Raw genomic sequence first — 17,450 nt, forward strand, 5'->3', positions numbered from 1 at the left:
ATTATTATTATTATTATTTTAATCTACTTATTTTAGGGCCTTCTATAGCGTAGTCTGAATAGTTTTACCTAAATTGTTCTGCTGGTAAACCCATTAATCCTCTATCTTTAAAATCCTAAAGCTAATTGAAAACGACACCATTTACAAGGCGGGAGCTGTATTTACCGTTTTCTTCTACGACTTCAACGCAACACACTCGTGATAACCTGCTGACGTCAGACCTGCGTGCGCTGGTAGTTACATCACGCACCGGCTTGTTACTTCCTCCAGACAGGACGTGGGATCTGTGGCTCCAGCGACCCATAAAATTGTTCTTCACAGGCGACTGAAACAGCTCTCAAACAGGTAAGAATCGAGTCAGTGAAATCCACCACGGCGAAACGGAGGTTTTTATCAGCTGTTAATCCTCGCTCTGGATTGTTTTATTGTATCGCTCATTCTCCGTAATGTGGCCTTCAATCGAAATGTAGGCCTACAGAAAATTATTGTAGTTTCTATATCACAGTTGCACAATAGTTGATGTGTCTTACAAAAGGCAGGTTGTGCGGAGTTATTTGGGCCTATAAAAGGATGTGTCTTCCCTCTGCCCTTCACGTTTCACCTCTGAGCGAGTTCATGTTGTATTAACATTAGCTCCGAGCAGCGAATTACAAACTAGCTTTAAAACAGTATTCATTGGTACTATGCTAGGCTAAAACTTTACGTTTATCTACAACTGACATGCAGGTGTACAGGGGGATTCAGTCCCACCTGTATCCCACCTGAATGAGCTAGCATGCTATGTTTTGGAAACTTAAACTAAAGGCTGTCAATCTCCCATTTCGTTTTCAGTCACGATGTCTGCTTATGATGAGAATGAGTCCAAGTTCATGCGGAAAGCAAAGGAGAATCCATTTGTCCCAGTGGGTGAGTACATCTTGTGCCCTCATGGTTACATCATGAAAACATTTTAGAGTGAGATGTAATTGCATTCAGCTTTAAACTTTTTCAAGGTTAAAACAGAATGGGGCTGTTGGTGGAACCTGGTGGTTTGCACGTTTTGGTTGTAAAAGTCAGGGCGCCTGAGCCTGATTTCTGGCGTAGTTAGCCGTCTGTGTGGATTGATGTGCCTTTCTGCTCCCTGCAGGGATTGCTGGATTCTTCGCCATTGTTGGGTACAGACTGCTGAAAATGAAAAGTCGGGGAGACACAAAAATGTCAGTGCACCTGATCCACATGCGTGTAGCTGCCCAAGGCTTTGTGGTCGGAGCCATGACTGTTGGTATGTAGCCTGGAGTGTCACCTTTTTTTTAACCTAGTGACTGATTACATCATGACCAATTTTACATGTCAGTCATAAAGTCTGAGCTGCAATATTCGTCTTATCTGTTTCCGAGGCGATATCAGGCATGTCGTGTAACCTATCCTTCTGCTTCTTTGTTTTTAGGAGTCCTGTATACAATGTACAGAGATTACTTTGTAAAACCCAGAGAAGAACAGAAAGCAATGGAAAACAAGTGAACACGGCCTCTTGCGCTGTTATTTTATGTCCCTTAATATTACCTCATATTAAGGTGTGTAGAGGTTATTTTTGCAGATGCGTCAACTTTTGTATGCATGCATCCCTTCAACAGCTCCACTCTTCTTTTTTAGGTAGCTATAACTTATTGATCACACATGATATCTTCTATGTATTATACCAGAGGGTCACGCTATCACTTCTGCATTGAGAAGGAGGTGTATTGATCTCAACTGTTGTAACACTGGTTACACACACTGTGCGCTTGCAGCTTTAAAAGCAGCTGGTTTGATATCTGTTTAGACAGATGACATAACTGAGTGCAGAGTTTTTAGAGCCTCTTATTTGAATGAGTGAGTGAAGTATCTAAATCTAGAAAATGTGGTAAATTATCATTTGAAACCAATATGACTAGACTAAGTCTGGACTTACAACAAACAACCACCAATGGCAGTTAGTCTGACCATTTTCTTTCTTTGTCTGTATTTTATTGTCTCATACTAGTTATATTCTTTTATGTACTAATTTAGGGATGTTTTGCCAAAATAAAATAAATTCTTGCACCTTAGCCCACTTTTTTGTAATGGGCATCCCAGTGCATTTTGGGCATCCTCGAAGAAGGCTTTTACAACACTTGGTTTACAGACAATGCCTGAGCTTCCACATAATCTAAGCATCTAGAACACAAGAGATTTACGTCTTACTACAGCATCATTCCACAAAGCACATTTTTAAAATAATGACATGAAAATTTGAAACGGGAAAAAAAGGGTAGCTATATTTACAAAAAACCATAAAGATCTCTTATTTTAAGGTGGATTGTTTTCATTCAGGACGCTTTACACAAAATGACATCTTTTTTTCAATATCTGATCATTTTATTGTGATACACAAGGGGGTCCAATATTTCAATACAGCAGCTTCACAAGCCCTCATGAGACATAAACCAGCTGACACCTTCACCTACACACCGTGCAGTAACAGTAATATCATCCTATAGCCTACCTTGTGATAAGCTTAAATAGATGCCTTGTTAAGTTGTACACAAAGTTGTGACTTGTGAATATTGTGTGCATATACAGAAGATGTTATTATTGAATGTTGATTTTTTTTTTTTTTTTTTTTTTCCCACTGGAAATAAAAATGACCAGTCTTGTAATTCTAACCACTTTGTAGTGTGATCATTTTTGAACGTGTCCAAGTTACACCAAAAATGTGTTTTGACTGTTTTGCTTAGTCTTTTGTACCACACACTGTGACATTATCCAATCCACTGCCAGCTTGTCAAGCACACCTACGACCGTTAAATCAAATGCAGTCATGCATACAGACAGACAGACAGACCATACAGCTCAGTACAGTTCAACAGGACATTGAAGTAGCTTACTGCTTCCACAATGATCATTAAGTTTTCTAAATAAGATAAGATAAGATCGCCTTTATTAGTTCCACAGTGGGGAAATTCACAGTGTTACAGCAGCAAAGTGGCAGTGCAGAGAACAGGAAAGGTGCAAGAAACTGCAATAACATATTTAGGAAATAGTTGAATCAAAAACTGAACATAACATTCAAAACAGTAGGATTTGTTCCAGACTGAATTAAGTTTAGTTAGTTGTACCAAATGATTATGTAATTATAACATTATTCTGATTTACGTGAGATCAAGCTTTCTACTTTTTACCTCTTGCTTAATAGAAGATTTTACTGTTTACTTCACTGTGCTCTGGCATGTGTCCAAAACCCATTCCATATTTTTGAAAATTACTCTTCCATTCCTATTAAATAAAACTGCTTTGTTGTCCTGAACTAATCAGTGTTTTATGCTTTTAAATGCTGCATAATGTACAAAGAGCGAATACTGGAAAGAGCTGTGTCATTGTGACTCTGCAGTTCCTGTGATAATGACATGGATATCACTCACAATAGAGAACACAATGAAACTGCCTCAGGTATCGTCAATGTGATGCATCTGCCACATATCAGGTATCAGGAGTATGTGTCACTTACTAGTTTAGTTAATGAGAAAAAAAAACACCTGGGGTTGTGATATGATTAATGGGAGAGGAAAGAAGAAAAAACAAAGTTCTGATACACAAATCTGTTTTCAGTTTTTCAGTATTTCCTGTAATCTTTCATTTTGGGTGAGATATTGGATCATTTGAGTGTTTATTGAAATGAAACCACGAGTAGTTTAGAGAGAAAAATCAATATTTGGTGGATCTGCTAACTAATAGACATCTGAGATGGTTCCCTGGCTACACACTGTTTTTTGTAAGATGTCGGAAGTCAAACAGGTTGGAGAGCACTGGTTTAGTCTTAAACATTATGTTGTATTTTAAAAGCTTGTTATATCAACCATTCTGTCAACTCTTCATCTTAAAAGTAATTCGAGGTCAGTCCTTCAATGAGATGGGAGAGGCCAGACAGTCTGGAAGAACCTGCAAAGTAGGAAGCTGAGACAGGCCAAAACAACTCTGTGGCTCAGGGCTGTCACAGGAGAAAATGGTCATATAGCAAGGAGCAGGGATTAACTCCATGGATGTATTATAAGACCTGGACACCGCTCAGCCTTGCAGCCAATATTTCCCAGTGGCCACTCGTGTTATTGCAGCGAAAAATCCCCCTGCGGCCCAAAAAGCATTTTTCCCATAGACGGCAATAGTAAAAGAGAGGCCTGTAAAACTTTCAATAGGACACCTCCAGCTGTGCACACAGCCCAATATCAATCTTTCTCTTCTACATTTTTAAGCCATGGGGTTTTAATCTGTGTAAAAGTTTTTCAAAGCTCAGAAAAAGCCCTGAGTGACGTCACCACTGTGTATGTGCACTCTATCCGCGTTCCCGCTGTGTCTCGGGAACGAGCGTGGTTGCTAGGTTACTGCTAGCGTCGTCAGGACGAGAACAAGTTAATGAAAAGTGAATAAACACAAAGGCGAGTTTTCTTCTACACAAACCAAGGTTCATTGATTTTGTGATTTTATTTTATTTTTATTTTTTTGTCGCATTTATTCGTCACTTCTTACACTTTTTTTAGGGCTGTAACTGTTTGTAATCGATATATTCGCCGCATAACTGGATTCACTAAGACGCCGCCATGATTTTTCATCACTTCCTCCGTAACAGTTTCTTCAGGTATTTTAATTTAAGTCATTGAGCTTCTGTGTTTCTGTGATGTGTGAGCAGCCGTGTCTCATCCTGACTGCAGGTCACCAGCCTTATTATTTTATAGATTAATGGCCTTCACTGTGTCAGCGGGTTAAACTATAACTGAGTCCGGCCTGGATGCAGCGTCCTCCGGGTCAGCAGCGGGGGCCTGAGCCGCTGCAGCCCGCTGCCCCTCTCTGTCCCTGAGGGGAAGAACCGTCCTGGACGTCCTCATCATCGCCTCTCTAACTGCCCACGTCCTCAGTGTGTGCTCAGTAAATGATGGAGAGAAGCAGCTCAACTTAAGACAGAAAACAGAGAATGAGCTCAGGACACAGAACACAGAAAACTCAAGACACCTGTGTGAGCTGCCCAGTTCTCCACCTGTGCTCCTCAGCCCAGCAGTCATGTGACCCCACTTCCCACAGGATGCTTTATTTAAGTGTAATTTAAAAAGAAAATGCAGTACTCCATTTTGCATTTTCATTTTCACATACTCATGTGTGTACTCATCTACGAACATATTAAAATGATGATTTTCAAAGACTTAACCTGCTCTGCAGTGACAGTATTTAAACATAATGAACAAACAGCCCTCAGGCCACTGCATTTGCATTTACATGTCACTGCGCTCTTTAGGGGTCAAATTGAAAATGCACTCAGTCCTCTCATTGAGGCAGGTCATCAGTGAGGATGTCACTTCCTTGTCAATTGTAATTTTTCTGTCCCTGGGGCAGTGGTTGTAGCTTGTTCCCTGTAAGGAAATGACCAGGGATGAGATTTAAAGATTTTTAAATGTATTACAATAAGTGATAAGATGCTGAGAGACAGTCTCATCTCATCAGTGAGGACGTCACTTCCTCGTCTTGTCACTTTGTCTGGGGCAGTGGCAGCAGCTTGTTTTATCTGTCTGTGTCTTATATCAATACAACTCAATGGAAATTACCAGACATATGATTTAAAGAATTTATCTGTGGGCGTGAATCTCCATCAGCTGAGTCTGCTCCCTCTGCAGCTCCACCTTGATCCCTCACCTAAATGCACTCTTCTTCTCAATCAGCAATATCTTGAATTCATTTCAGATATAAAGCCTGTAAAATGATATGAGGTTGATGAGTATGTGATCACTTCCAGTGGTGATGGCACACACAGTAAACTCAGAAACCTAAATAAATGCAGGTGAAAGACCTTGTAAATGTTTGTTGTCTCCATTTTCCTGAGAGTCACTCAGCAACAGTTTGACTGATAAATCAAAGCTTAGGAGGATGTGCACACAATGAACGCACTCGCTCGTCCTCATCGCCAAAAGGCATTATGGGAGTGACACTACTGCGCAGTCTCTATGGGCCGCATAACGCGGAAGTAACCCGGAAGCCAGAAACTTTTTCGGCGTATACGCCAGGCGAGCAACTTTATAATACATCCATGATTAACTCTGACGGTGTGCTAAAGCCGTTGAAGTGGGATATATGTTTCTCAACACGGTCATATCTTTTTTTTCGTAGGGGCTTTTGTTTCAACAAAAAGATGCGGAATGTAAAAATGGTTCAAAATGCAAAGAAATTGGCCAACAGGTCCCAAATTTACATTTACAAACTTTTTACCAAACTATATTTCAGATATCTTTTGCTGGTTGAATTGAATTACACAGAATATGACTTTTTTTCATTTGTCTTTCTAAAGACCTCTTTGGTATAATAATCTATTATATTTGGAGTTCCCCGTGACTTTGAGCTATCACTGATTTTATAAAAAGATTTGTGATAAGCGATTAACTTTGCAACACAGTAGATGGTGCTATTGTAACATTTTGGAAACTCACTGCAGACACCCCAAGGATTATTATAACACATTCATGAGCTATTCCCTCCTTACCCCCACCCCCTGTCAATTAACCGCACCCACACCTACGCACTTTTACGTGTCACCAAAGGCTAATGAAAGCATTATATAGTGTTAAAATCTCAGTAGAACACAAAGTGACAGAGTCGAGCTTGCTTTAAGTTGCACAGTGGTTGACATGTTTAGCATAGTTCTGTGTGGTCGCTGCTGCCATTCAATACCACAAAAACACATATTTGTAGCAATCAGTGCAAACTCGATCGATGTCACGTTGCCGTTGCCAGCTCAGGTTGGCTGCCCTCCTCCACACTCGCAGTACATGCCGATTTTCACCGAAGAAAGCCGAAGAGAACGCTTGTGCGTTCGTGCGGTTCGGGACTCTACAGTTTCTTTCGTGAAGCAGAGTCACAGAGGAGCGGCGCTGAGTCTGGGGACTTTGGACAGACTCGCTAAAGCAGCTGCGCAACTTTTAGTGCCTGTTGGTGTTAATAACTGTTGTTTTCATTTTGATTTAAATACTTCTTTCGTCTCCTGCTACTGTCATGATACAATATAATAGCGTAGGAGTTGGTAGAGCTTTGTTTTATTGTAAAACTACACACGTCGCATCAACATAGGCTATTTATCACAGTACGTTAAGTAAAAACGTATTGATGGTTTCATTCACCATCAGCTTATAACACATCCATGGTGTGTATACCAAGGCAAATAAACATTGGAGCAAATCCCGCCACTGATGACGACATTCTTGCTCCCGCGAGATTTGAGTCTTGAGGGCCGTTGCTATGGTTACAGTAACGTCGCCATCGGTGGCGAACAACGAGGAAGCTGCTAGTTTCTTCACTTGCCAAACAAAATAATGCTGTGCAAAACAGCGTCCAGTTTGTTTACCGGGGCTGTACTTGGATAAATGACAGGTAAGCTATTTTCTCTTTAAACAACTTTGTAAGGAGATGCAAGGCTGCTGTTGGAGTTCTGAGAGAGCAGTCATGCGTATTTCCAATCACTCACATGAGCATAAACATCGACCTTATCTCGCTAATTGCTCGGCAGGTTACCTAGCAAATGCTGATGTTTTGCCAAGAGGACTGGAGACAGCTTCAGTCGGTTTAGGCTCATGACTCGCCATTTGGGTGAGCAATAGGATCAGCAATAAGAACCTCATGCTTGATAGTCATGTATCTGTGCCCAACAAGAGGGAGGACACAGTCCTCTTGCTTTGCTGCAACTTTTACAGGATGAACACAGATTGAGGGCATTTGTTTAATCGTGTTTTTAAACTTGGCCACCTAGAAAAATATGATGAACGATGGAGCTATAAACAGGTAAATATAACAATTATTTTTATTCAGCTAAAACTGAAAATATGTCATTTAAGTGTACCGCATACAAATCCCAGAAAGTATTTTATTTTCAAGTATTCATGATGTTACCAATTTCCCACATTATTTTTATTGCCAATATAGATTTCCACTGTTATTTTCCACTTTTACTGTAGAAGTTCATTATACAGTATTTTTCTTATTATACATCATAGATCATGGAGCATGATGATGAGCTGAATGACTTGCGCCTTCAGTTCCAAGTGCTACAGAAACAGCAGGAGAAAAGAAAACTAGAAAGGAAAAAGGAGACAGAACCAGATAAGCTTAATGTCAGTGTAACACAGGATGATTTGGATCTATCGAAGCAAGGCATGCAGGCAGACAACCTGCCTGCAAATGACAGGTGAGTTTTACAAAGGCTGAATTTAATTTTTTCCAATTTTTTTTTTTACCATAGTAACATCTTACATTACTTTGATATTTGGAAATCTTTAACATTTAAATGTTAAAGATATGAATAATCTTGGGTGATGAATGAGAACAATCATGTTCCTAACAATTAATTGCCTTCCAATAGACTTATGCAGAATGACAATCAGAGTTTGGAAGACAAGCTGAGGGCACTACAAGATGAAAATGGTCGGCTCTTTAAACTTCTGAGTGAAAAGGATTTTGAAATTAAACACCTAAAGAAGAAAAGAGAAGAGGAACGACTTGCCTTGGCAGGTATTATACCATAACATGCACTTGTTTTTCAAGACAGTGATGCTTAGCTTCTTCATGACTCATCTACTCTATCTGTTTAGGCACCTCGGGTTTGGCGGGCGATGTAGCAGCCACCAAGATTGTTGAGCTGTCCAAGAAGAATAGAGAGCTCACCTCTGAAATTGAGCGGGAAAAGATTAAGGCAAAGCAAAACAGCAACAAAATCAAAGAGCTTGAGAAAGAGGTAGCAAAGTTTTGTTCTGTAGCAAAGTTCATCATTTTATTTGAATTGTTGTTTCAGCATACAACTGTTTGTTTAAAGCTACATGTTTTTTTTAATAAACAATGTTTTGCTCATCATGTTATTTGTGGTATAACATGAAGAGGGAATAAATAAATGGATGAATAGTTGTAATGCTATGCTTCTTTCTATAGCTACAGACCAATTTGGTGCACTCTCCACCTGGGCAAAAGATAGGTACAAAGCCAAAGAATAAGAGGTTATCTGAAGACAGTGAGGTAATTATTGAAGTAGTAGTATTTAAAATTGATCATAAAGGATATTTTTATGTCTTCCTAGCTGTAATGATGATAACTCGATCTGAGTCATGTATCATTTGTTCACAAAAGCAGGAAAATCCAGTGGTAAAATCTCTACAGGAAAAATTAGCTGCTGCTCAGCTGAAAGTAACTGAGTATCGCAACCAGGTTCAATCTGTCAAACAGGAGTTGAAAGTAGCTCAGAAGGTAGTATCTTTTTTCCTTTTTCCTTCCTGAAGTGTAACTGCTCAAGAAGAATACCACAAATTCATATTATTAATCTTCAGTGACTTCTGTGTTCCAAAATATGAACTGCTACTGCTGTTGCAGGTTTTGATCAGTGAGGTTGGAGAGGAGGTCAATCTTCAGCAATTACTAAGCTACCCAGGGAGCTTTAGAGGTCGCTCTCAGCAGATACTTGTTCTTCAGACAAGGGTACGCTAGAAATGAAGACATAATGTCCCTCTCAAGTTAAGTTCATAACGTCAATAATGTGCTTACAAATCACTGCAAACATTACAAAACTGGACATTGTGCAACAGGTACGGGACCTTGAGAAGCAGCTGAACCAGTCAACTCAGCAGAGGCAATCAAGTGTTCTGAGTTTAGAGGAAGAGTTTCTAGACTTGGGGGACCTTCTGAAAACCTCTCCTCAAGACAGGAACCTCAGTTACATCCGCACCATAGAGAAGGAGAAGAGGGAGGCATTTGAGGTGTGTATACATATTTGTAAATGGGATTTTATGAATTTAATATAAATTTGTTTATGTTCAAAAGCCCTGGTCTCTTTCCACTACTGTATAGAGGGTCACAGTGGACTACGAGGCCCTCCTAAAAAACCATGAGGATGTGAAGAAAAAGCTGGAAGCCTCAAAAGCCAGGAACAAATCTCTGTCTGCTGAAATGAAAACTCTGAAGGTCCAAATTTCCACCCTGCTGGAGAAGGGTAAACATGATGATGAGCTTGTGGATGCTTTGTTGGTAAGGATTTAGATAAAAGGAATATATCTACAGTAACATTTATATACTAGTTGTGTCTGATTTTATGTGTAGACAAACAAATTGTAGTATATCTTAATTTTACAGTAGCTGTCATGAGACTAAATTTGACTTCATTTTCAATTATTATATGAAAACCTGTAGATAATCTTTTAAGCAAAAAAACAGACATGGTTTCATACTAACTACTGCACTATATGGGGTTTAATCTGAAGGTTTGGAAAGGGGTTCATAAGCCCAAATGATCATGGGATCATGGCTCATGGACAAGACAAGTATTCAAATTTCTGAACCTGGAGTTTTTGTGTAACAACAGGCATACATTTAGGTAATGAATTAAGTATGGTTGAATGTGTAACATGATTAAGGCCCATTTGACAATATGTAGGTTAGTCATGATTTATATATTTAAAAGTTTATTAAATAAACAATTCAGTTATTGTTCCGCATACCAAAGAACAATAAATAATGAGGTCATCATATTTACAAGTCAAAATAAGCCCCAGAATGCAGAAAGAAGTGATGAGCCCCTGCTTTACCATGTTGTTCTCAACAATACCTGTTCCTTATCTCATCGCAGAAGCAGCAGACCCAGATGCAGGAGGTGCTGAGACGACTCAGTGAACAGCAGAACGGACAGAGCAAGGAGGCTCAGCAGAGCCCGAGACGCCAGCCGAGCAGTGAGCCTTCAGAGCACAGCCCTCTCATCCAGAAGCTTAAGCAAGTGGTTGCTGAGAAAGAGGCCAAGATCAAAGAACTGGAGGAGGAAGTCCAGCAGCTCTCCGTTAAGGTGAAAAAAAAAGCAATGTCATGTTGAATTATACATTTTTGCAAGCCGCACTAAAATTTGAAATGAAAAGTCTATTCTGTTTTGTTCAAACTTTTCAACCAATGCTTGGCTATTCACTCAAATCCAGTGTTTTCGTTGTGTGTCAGACATTTAAAAATGTTGGCTCAAAAATCTGGCAAGACATTAAATGTGAGTGTAAAACTATTGCAGGAGGAGGGCGTGGAAATAGAGTCTAGACCCAAGACATTAAATCGCAGTTCAGATTTTTCCCCTGAAGAGGGAGACATTAACAAGAGAATAACATCTTCAGGGTATGTATGCTTATCATAATCATACTAAATGTTCATTAGAGAATGACTATTGTTAGTTTATTTAAATTGATTTAGCTATTGACAGTCATAAAGACTGTTAATGATGTGTTTACCTCATAAACTAATTTCCTCTGCTGTTACAGTAAGACAGATATCTTGTCTGGCAAAGTAAGGGTTAATAATTTGCTCTGGCTAATGGGGAACTCTCTGTTATCAGGTTATTGATTTTGTTTGATGTCTCACAGTTTTGTCAGCGTACTCTGCTGGGATTTCTGTTCATATTACTGTGTCAACTTTTCTTTCCCCAGTTCAGTTTCTAAATTTGGTCATAAACTGGTGCTGCCTACTGTGAGAAGTAGTGTAGAATTCAAGTAAGTAGACATGGATAACTATAAATACTCCTGATACATTGTTATACAGTAAGTTAGGTACCACGTAAAAAACAATATTTTAATGTTGTATCGTTTTGTTCTTAGGGGTTCAGGTTCTTCAAACTGTCCAAAATGTTCAGCTGACGTGAGTGCACTCATGACGCAGTGCAGTGAATATAAAATCATCTGCGTGGAGAGGGACAGACTCTGTGAGCTGGTGAACGTCCTACAGACAAAGTAATATGTACTGCAGACACTGATTTTAGTGTCTGAACACATTTTTTTCTACAATTTATTGCTCTCAGTTATTTTACTGTCAGTGGTACATGGTGCTTGTTGAAATGCACATGTTGGAGAAACATAGGTTTAAAAATGTCTCCTGATTTATAACATCAAAACAATTTCTACTGATTTCAAAAAAATATCCCAGGGGGACACTTTGTGATTATGGATTAGTCATACATGTTCTTCAAAAGCAATTTGAAGATCGGTTTGTATCCAAAGACTAATATTTATATTGTTATAATGAAATTACAGCGTTTTGTCAGCTGCTAATCCCAGAGATGGCAGTATCCATGAACTTGTTTTTGCAGCACTTAAATGATTCACATGAAGGCTGTTGACTGTTTGAAATGCAGTTTTTCATTTTTTATTTTCATTTGGCAATGCTGGCTCCTTTTATTTCTTTCTTTTTATTATTATCTTTAATTAGGCATGGGGGAATGTTCTATATTGAGTTACAATATTCAGTTAATTTGTTGGCCATTGTACGTGCCTATTTCAAGGCCATAGATTCTGTTACTGCTCTCTGAGCACTGCAGGGACCTTCCTACTAGTTCTTGGATCATTTTATTTATTTAGTCAAGTTTTGACTGAGGGGCTGCACTAAAACAAAAATGTTAAAGTTAGTATTAGATCTTCCCAGTGCTAAAATTGATAACTTAAAAGTAACTAAAAAGTAATTAATGTTCTACTCAAGAAAACTATGACATAATTAAGTAATTTTGAAAGTCATATACAGTTACCTAGATGTATCAATTTCATTATTGTACATGCAAGTAACTCTACAAGTACATTAATTTGTTTACTTACACTTATATAGCCCTTTTCTAGTCATACATACGCTGATGGGTCAGCCATCAGGGGCAACATGGGGTTCGGTATCTTGCCCAATGACACTTCGACACCCTGGAGGAGCCAGGGATCAAACTTTGATCCTCCAGGGTGTCGTTTGATCATCAAACCACCAACCTTCTAATTAGTGGAGGACCCACTCCCTCCCACCCTCATGTCCATCTAAAGCTTCATTAGTCCATCTCTACGGTCACCATCAAGAGGAATTGCATTACTTTAATTTTAACTCATTTGTAACTATCAGAAACCTCCTTTGTTTGAATCTTCCAGAGAAAAGGAGATGAACCAGAGGTGTTTGCAGGCAGAGCAGAAGTATCAGGAGGAGCGCCGCAGGACAGTCATCCTGGAGCAGCAGCTGGAGAGGACAAAATTAGATTCAAGGTAAGGACTGTGCAAGTAAAACTGGAATGACAGCCTGATGTGACAATGTCAAGCAGATTTCAATTTTTCACTTTTTATTTTAATGCTCTGACTCATCAGTTACTCCCTTGTCTATCTCCCTTGTGGCTGTCATAACTCTAATCCCTCAGGAGCAGTGTCCTTCAGCACTAGGATGGCAGGAGTCTATCAACAACAGGAATGGTCCATAGACAACCTGAACAGGCTGCCCAACAAGTTGATTGGCATTCATAAACATTTTGTTTCTAACTTTGGCAACACTGTAGATGTCTTGAACTTTTCTTGAGTTTTGTTTTTCCAACTATAAAATTTATACTCCACAACAGAAACAGTGATGCCTGGCAGCGGTCACACTGCCTATGGAAAGCGTTCATTCTAACTCTCACGTTTGGACTGCACAGAGACATCCATGTTGCTCTTATATGTCATCTCTTGGCTGGTCATTCAGCTGGAGGTAACGGAGGCACTAAGGGCATCGCTAAAGAGCACTCTCCACCATGACCTGCAGCTCCGCAGTGACGTGATGAGACAAGTCAAGCATGTTTTCCTGCAGGCTCTGTGACAGCCCAGACAAGACACTAACCAGGGGAAGTGGCTGGTCCCTGTTCAACCTCACGTCCAGCTGAGCCCTACCTTCTCCTGTCACATGTGTCAAACAGCAGCCTGCAGGAAACAGGCTCTCCTCTTCTGCCTCACAAACACCACCACAGATCTCCTTCTTTTTCTCCATCTGAACCCTCAACGACGGTGATGATGGTTCCTTTCTCCGTTCAGGTGACATCAGTTTAACCATTTGAGTACCTGGTGTAGAAGAGCTTTCAAATGAACAATATGGCATTAGACAAGTGTTCCTCCCGATTACAGAAATGTTTGACGCTGATAGGATGTCTCCCCATGGTTTCATATTTTGTCTACTTGCTATTTTATAAATGTCACTGTCACATTTTATTCAATCTGTGTATGTCTTTTCTTCCACTGGTAACCTTAAGTCCAGTGCAGGTATCAAGAGCTACAATGTCTGATTTTAAAATATTTTTATAAACTAATGAGACATCCAATTTAACCAAATCTTAACCAAATGTTTTGAATGTATTCAATATATCCTTCATGGCTATTACCTTTCTACAGTTTTTAGTTTTTTTTGGCTCTAGTTGGTTGTACGTAAATGTGTGACAGGCCAATCCAAATAGTAAACACCTCAGTTAATTTCCCAAAAACTCCAATATTCCTTTTAAATATTACTGTTAATCATTTTTGACTTGAAACCAGCTGTGTGGGAATAGTGGTTGGAAATGAATGCGGACTCAAGATGCACAAACTCCCACTGTAGTCCTCCATACGTTCCCCAGAGCATGTCACACATATGTAGAGTAGGCTATGTGATCTTAGATTCTTGATCCAAATGTTGTCTGGATATGCGTAGCCTGGTGGGAGTGGCCCCTACATTCATGCTAACATCCGAGTTATTTTCTTCCGATGTAGCCAAAAGGATTTCAGCAGAACCCCCCCTCTTCCCCCTCCACATCACGCTTAATTTAAAACCATGGCTGAGTTAGTGTGCTGCTTCAAATACCGCACTATTTCTTCCAGGACCCTGTGGGAGATTGGCAGGTCCCCATTGGACTAAGCGAGAAAGTGCCACATGACAAAAATATCAGCGTTTGGACGTGATGAAGAAAGCCTTTATGCTCAGAGTAACAAAAAACAGCTTGTGTTGAATACCTCCTGGATAGAAGGTGAGGCACCTTTTAATGTAGTAGAGTGAGATGTGTCATTGGAGGAACAGACGAGATACCATAAGCCTTATGACTACATGCCCTGCAGGATTGCCAAATTGTGTATCAAATGTAGCAATGAGTGTCAGAAAGCGTGTTGATGGAGCAAATACTTGTCATGGTCCCTAACTGCATCTTATTCCATCTTATTCTTATTTATTTTTTTATATCTGCAATAACACGACTTCATATAAAAATGAGCATGTAGAACAGTTTCCAAAAAATGTAATCTGAAGCTTTTATTTTTAACATGTGGTACTTGACAGGAAGAAGGCCAATATGACCAGCTTTTGAGTTTTAAATAAAGCTTATTGCTGTTTAATGCACGTTAAATTCACTGTAATTTCAGCTAAATGCCAATGTTGTCATAGATAAATACAACTACTCCTGTTGACTTCAGTCATTAGAGAGTGTCATCACTTTCAAATAAATTACACTTCGCCAAACAATTTTAATATTGTTTTATGTAGCTGTATTACGCAGAAAGGTGTAGATTTATTCCAAAATGCCCAATAACCCACCAAACCAAACACAAACTTATGTAAACACAGCATACGTAAACAGCCTCACCTATTTGTCATTCCAGGTTTGAATGACTCCTTTCTCCATCCTTCTCCTCAGAGGTATTCCCTCGTTCTGGACCAATGCTTCCTGCAGACCATTGACTGCATCCAGAAACTAAAGTAAATAGTGGAGCTGTGAACGCAGAGGTTAAAGTTAGCCATCAGTATATGAGGGATCTGTGAACTTTACTCAGGCCAGAAAACGGTTTGTGCCTCTATGAGTCCATTCATCTCCTAGTGCGTCTCATTTACATGTAATGGAAAGAAAATAAACAGCAGAGTCCTAATGTGCTCATTTACAGTAAGTAGAAATGAAATAATGAGCTGTTATCTTCACTTCAAGAGAGTCCTGAAGCGATGATAAGCACTTTTTTTGTAACAAGTGAAAGGTTCACAGAATGAGTATCGTTGTTGCTGACATTGTGAAGGCAAGAACTGTCAACAGATTATCTCATCTGGATTTTTATCTATGCCTCTTTCTCTCTTATGTCAAACTTTTGAAGTTATGTTTGATCATTTTCAAACTTTGGCTTTGCTTGCAGTCTCTCAGTGTTCAGGATCAGTGAGGTATTGTGTCAATACTATATGCTCTTTTTTAAAAAAAAAAGTAATTTTCATTTATTTTAGCAAGTTTAAAAATAGGCAGCATCACTAGGTGGCAGTGTGGTAAGTCATGTACTGTATCTCAACTCATATATCAACTTATGATGTGTTTTTCTGACAGTGACATGTTATATTCAAGCGATGATGCAATCTAAAGCCAAAAATGACAAGTAAACATATCACATATGCTTAATCTGCTGCAAACATCATTTCTGTGCAGTATTCGATATTGTACATTTTAATTTCCGTTGCGATAGCCCAGCTGTTATAACATCTATTGAAGAACAGTGATCTCTTTGCTTCTGGAGTGAATAAAAGAGTATATAAATAAGTACAATAATGGTACAGTATATAGTGCTACTTATTTAAAATTTAAATCAGACAAGCAGAAATAAAAATATTCTATATATGTAGCAAAAATGCAGGAACATATCTTGGTGCTGACATTGCTGCAGAATACACCAGGTGCGTGCTGCTACTGAAATACTTTGTAGGAGAACAGAGCAAAGGCACAGAGAGCAAACTGACACTAAAACAAGCTGACTGTGAAGTGGTGACAACCTTCCTTAGAAAACTGTTGTCTTCTGATGAACTGTAGCTCCCCACAGTCTGTCCCCTGCATGCACCGCCACTAAAGGCAGCCCCCACCCCTCCCACCCCCACCCTCACAGTCCCTGTAGAAATCTAGCAGTTACTCTTGGCTCATGACTCGTCCATTCAATCCCTCTTCCCAATGGTAGATCTATTTCCTTTGTCAGATTTCAGAATTGCTCCGTGTTCTGTCAAACTCAGAAATAATCAGTGTCTTCAGGAAACACTCAGCCTCACATCTGATAACAGTCCTGGCAACAAAAGAAAAAGTCGCTTTGTTTTAATTCAATATATATAGGTCTTAACTGCTCGTTGTTGCATTTTAATACACCTTACAAACTGCCACTGCCAGAGAATAAAAGACACAATCTGTACATTTAAACATATGAGATTAACTAGAGGAGAAGAAAATGTACTTGAGCTGGAAGTTTGAATCACTGGCCATGTCATGTGTGTCCATCATCTCTGATGCATACATCCTTCATGTTCCAGCCTAGCTCACACGCAAAGGCTCTGGTGCTCACTGCAGCTTCAAGGCTGGAGGAGCAGTAACATCCTTAACAAACAGTTGTTAAACAAATCCCTTAACACATGCTGACACAATGACATTGACCTTTTGCTCATGAATATGATCACTGCCGGTGGGATCTGCTGCCTTCAGGAGATGTGTGCATGAGCACCACTGATCGCAGGCTGCTAATTTTTGTAGTTTTATCTTTATAGAGAAAAAAAAGTTATTGGGAGAGACAAAAGAGGATGACATGTTGGCTGAGCTACCTTTACGCCCCAGAAGGCTGCTTATTGCTCAGAGAAATTCTATCTGTGCACGCTTTACGAATATAGATGTGTGAAGCTTTGTT

General features: G+C 39.5%; 2 protein-coding genes across 9 annotated transcripts; both read left to right on the top strand.

Moving 5' to 3' along the window:
• Positions 1-213: 213 nt before the first annotated feature.
• On the top strand, positions 214-2,663 carry higd1a (HIG1 hypoxia inducible domain family, member 1A). Its single transcript, XM_071491944.1, has 4 exons — positions 214-345; positions 832-906; positions 1,127-1,261; positions 1,427-2,663. Exons 2-4 carry the CDS (start codon positions 837-839, stop codon positions 1,498-1,500), a joined length of 279 nt encoding a protein of 92 aa, XP_071348045.1. The 5' UTR covers positions 214-345; positions 832-836; the 3' UTR covers positions 1,501-2,663.
• Positions 2,664-6,593: 3,930 nt separating this feature from the next.
• Positions 6,594-16,562, top strand: ccdc13 (coiled-coil domain containing 13). 8 transcript variants are annotated; one of them, XR_011692930.1, is made up of 19 exons: positions 6,601-7,401; positions 7,538-7,617; positions 7,778-7,809; positions 8,022-8,212; positions 8,387-8,535; positions 8,616-8,758; positions 8,950-9,033; positions 9,145-9,261; positions 9,385-9,489; positions 9,597-9,767; positions 9,859-10,035; positions 10,634-10,843; positions 11,054-11,154; positions 11,463-11,525; positions 11,631-11,762; positions 12,930-13,040; positions 13,190-13,832; positions 14,649-14,794; positions 15,420-16,554. XR_011692930.1 is itself a non-coding variant. In XM_071491758.1 (17 exons), exons 2-17 carry the CDS (start codon positions 7,602-7,604, stop codon positions 13,209-13,211), a joined length of 1,821 nt encoding a protein of 606 aa, XP_071347859.1. In that variant the 5' UTR covers positions 6,598-7,401; positions 7,538-7,601; the 3' UTR covers positions 13,212-14,006. The 8 variants fall into 8 exon arrangements, 5 of the variants coding, with proteins under 5 accessions (XP_071347862.1, XP_071347859.1, XP_071347858.1 ...); XR_011692931.1 differs by having other exon boundaries at positions 15,455-16,553; XR_011692929.1 differs by having other exon boundaries at positions 14,649-16,562.
• Positions 16,563-17,450: the final 888 nt, after the last annotated feature.

Source organism: Trachinotus anak, unplaced genomic scaffold (genome assembly GCF_046630095.1).
Source record: "Trachinotus anak isolate AG129_WGS33_773 ecotype Australia unplaced genomic scaffold, CSIRO_AGI_Tana_v1 ptg000012l, whole genome shotgun sequence".
Taxonomy (NCBI): domain Eukaryota; kingdom Metazoa; phylum Chordata; class Actinopteri; order Carangiformes; family Carangidae; genus Trachinotus; species Trachinotus anak.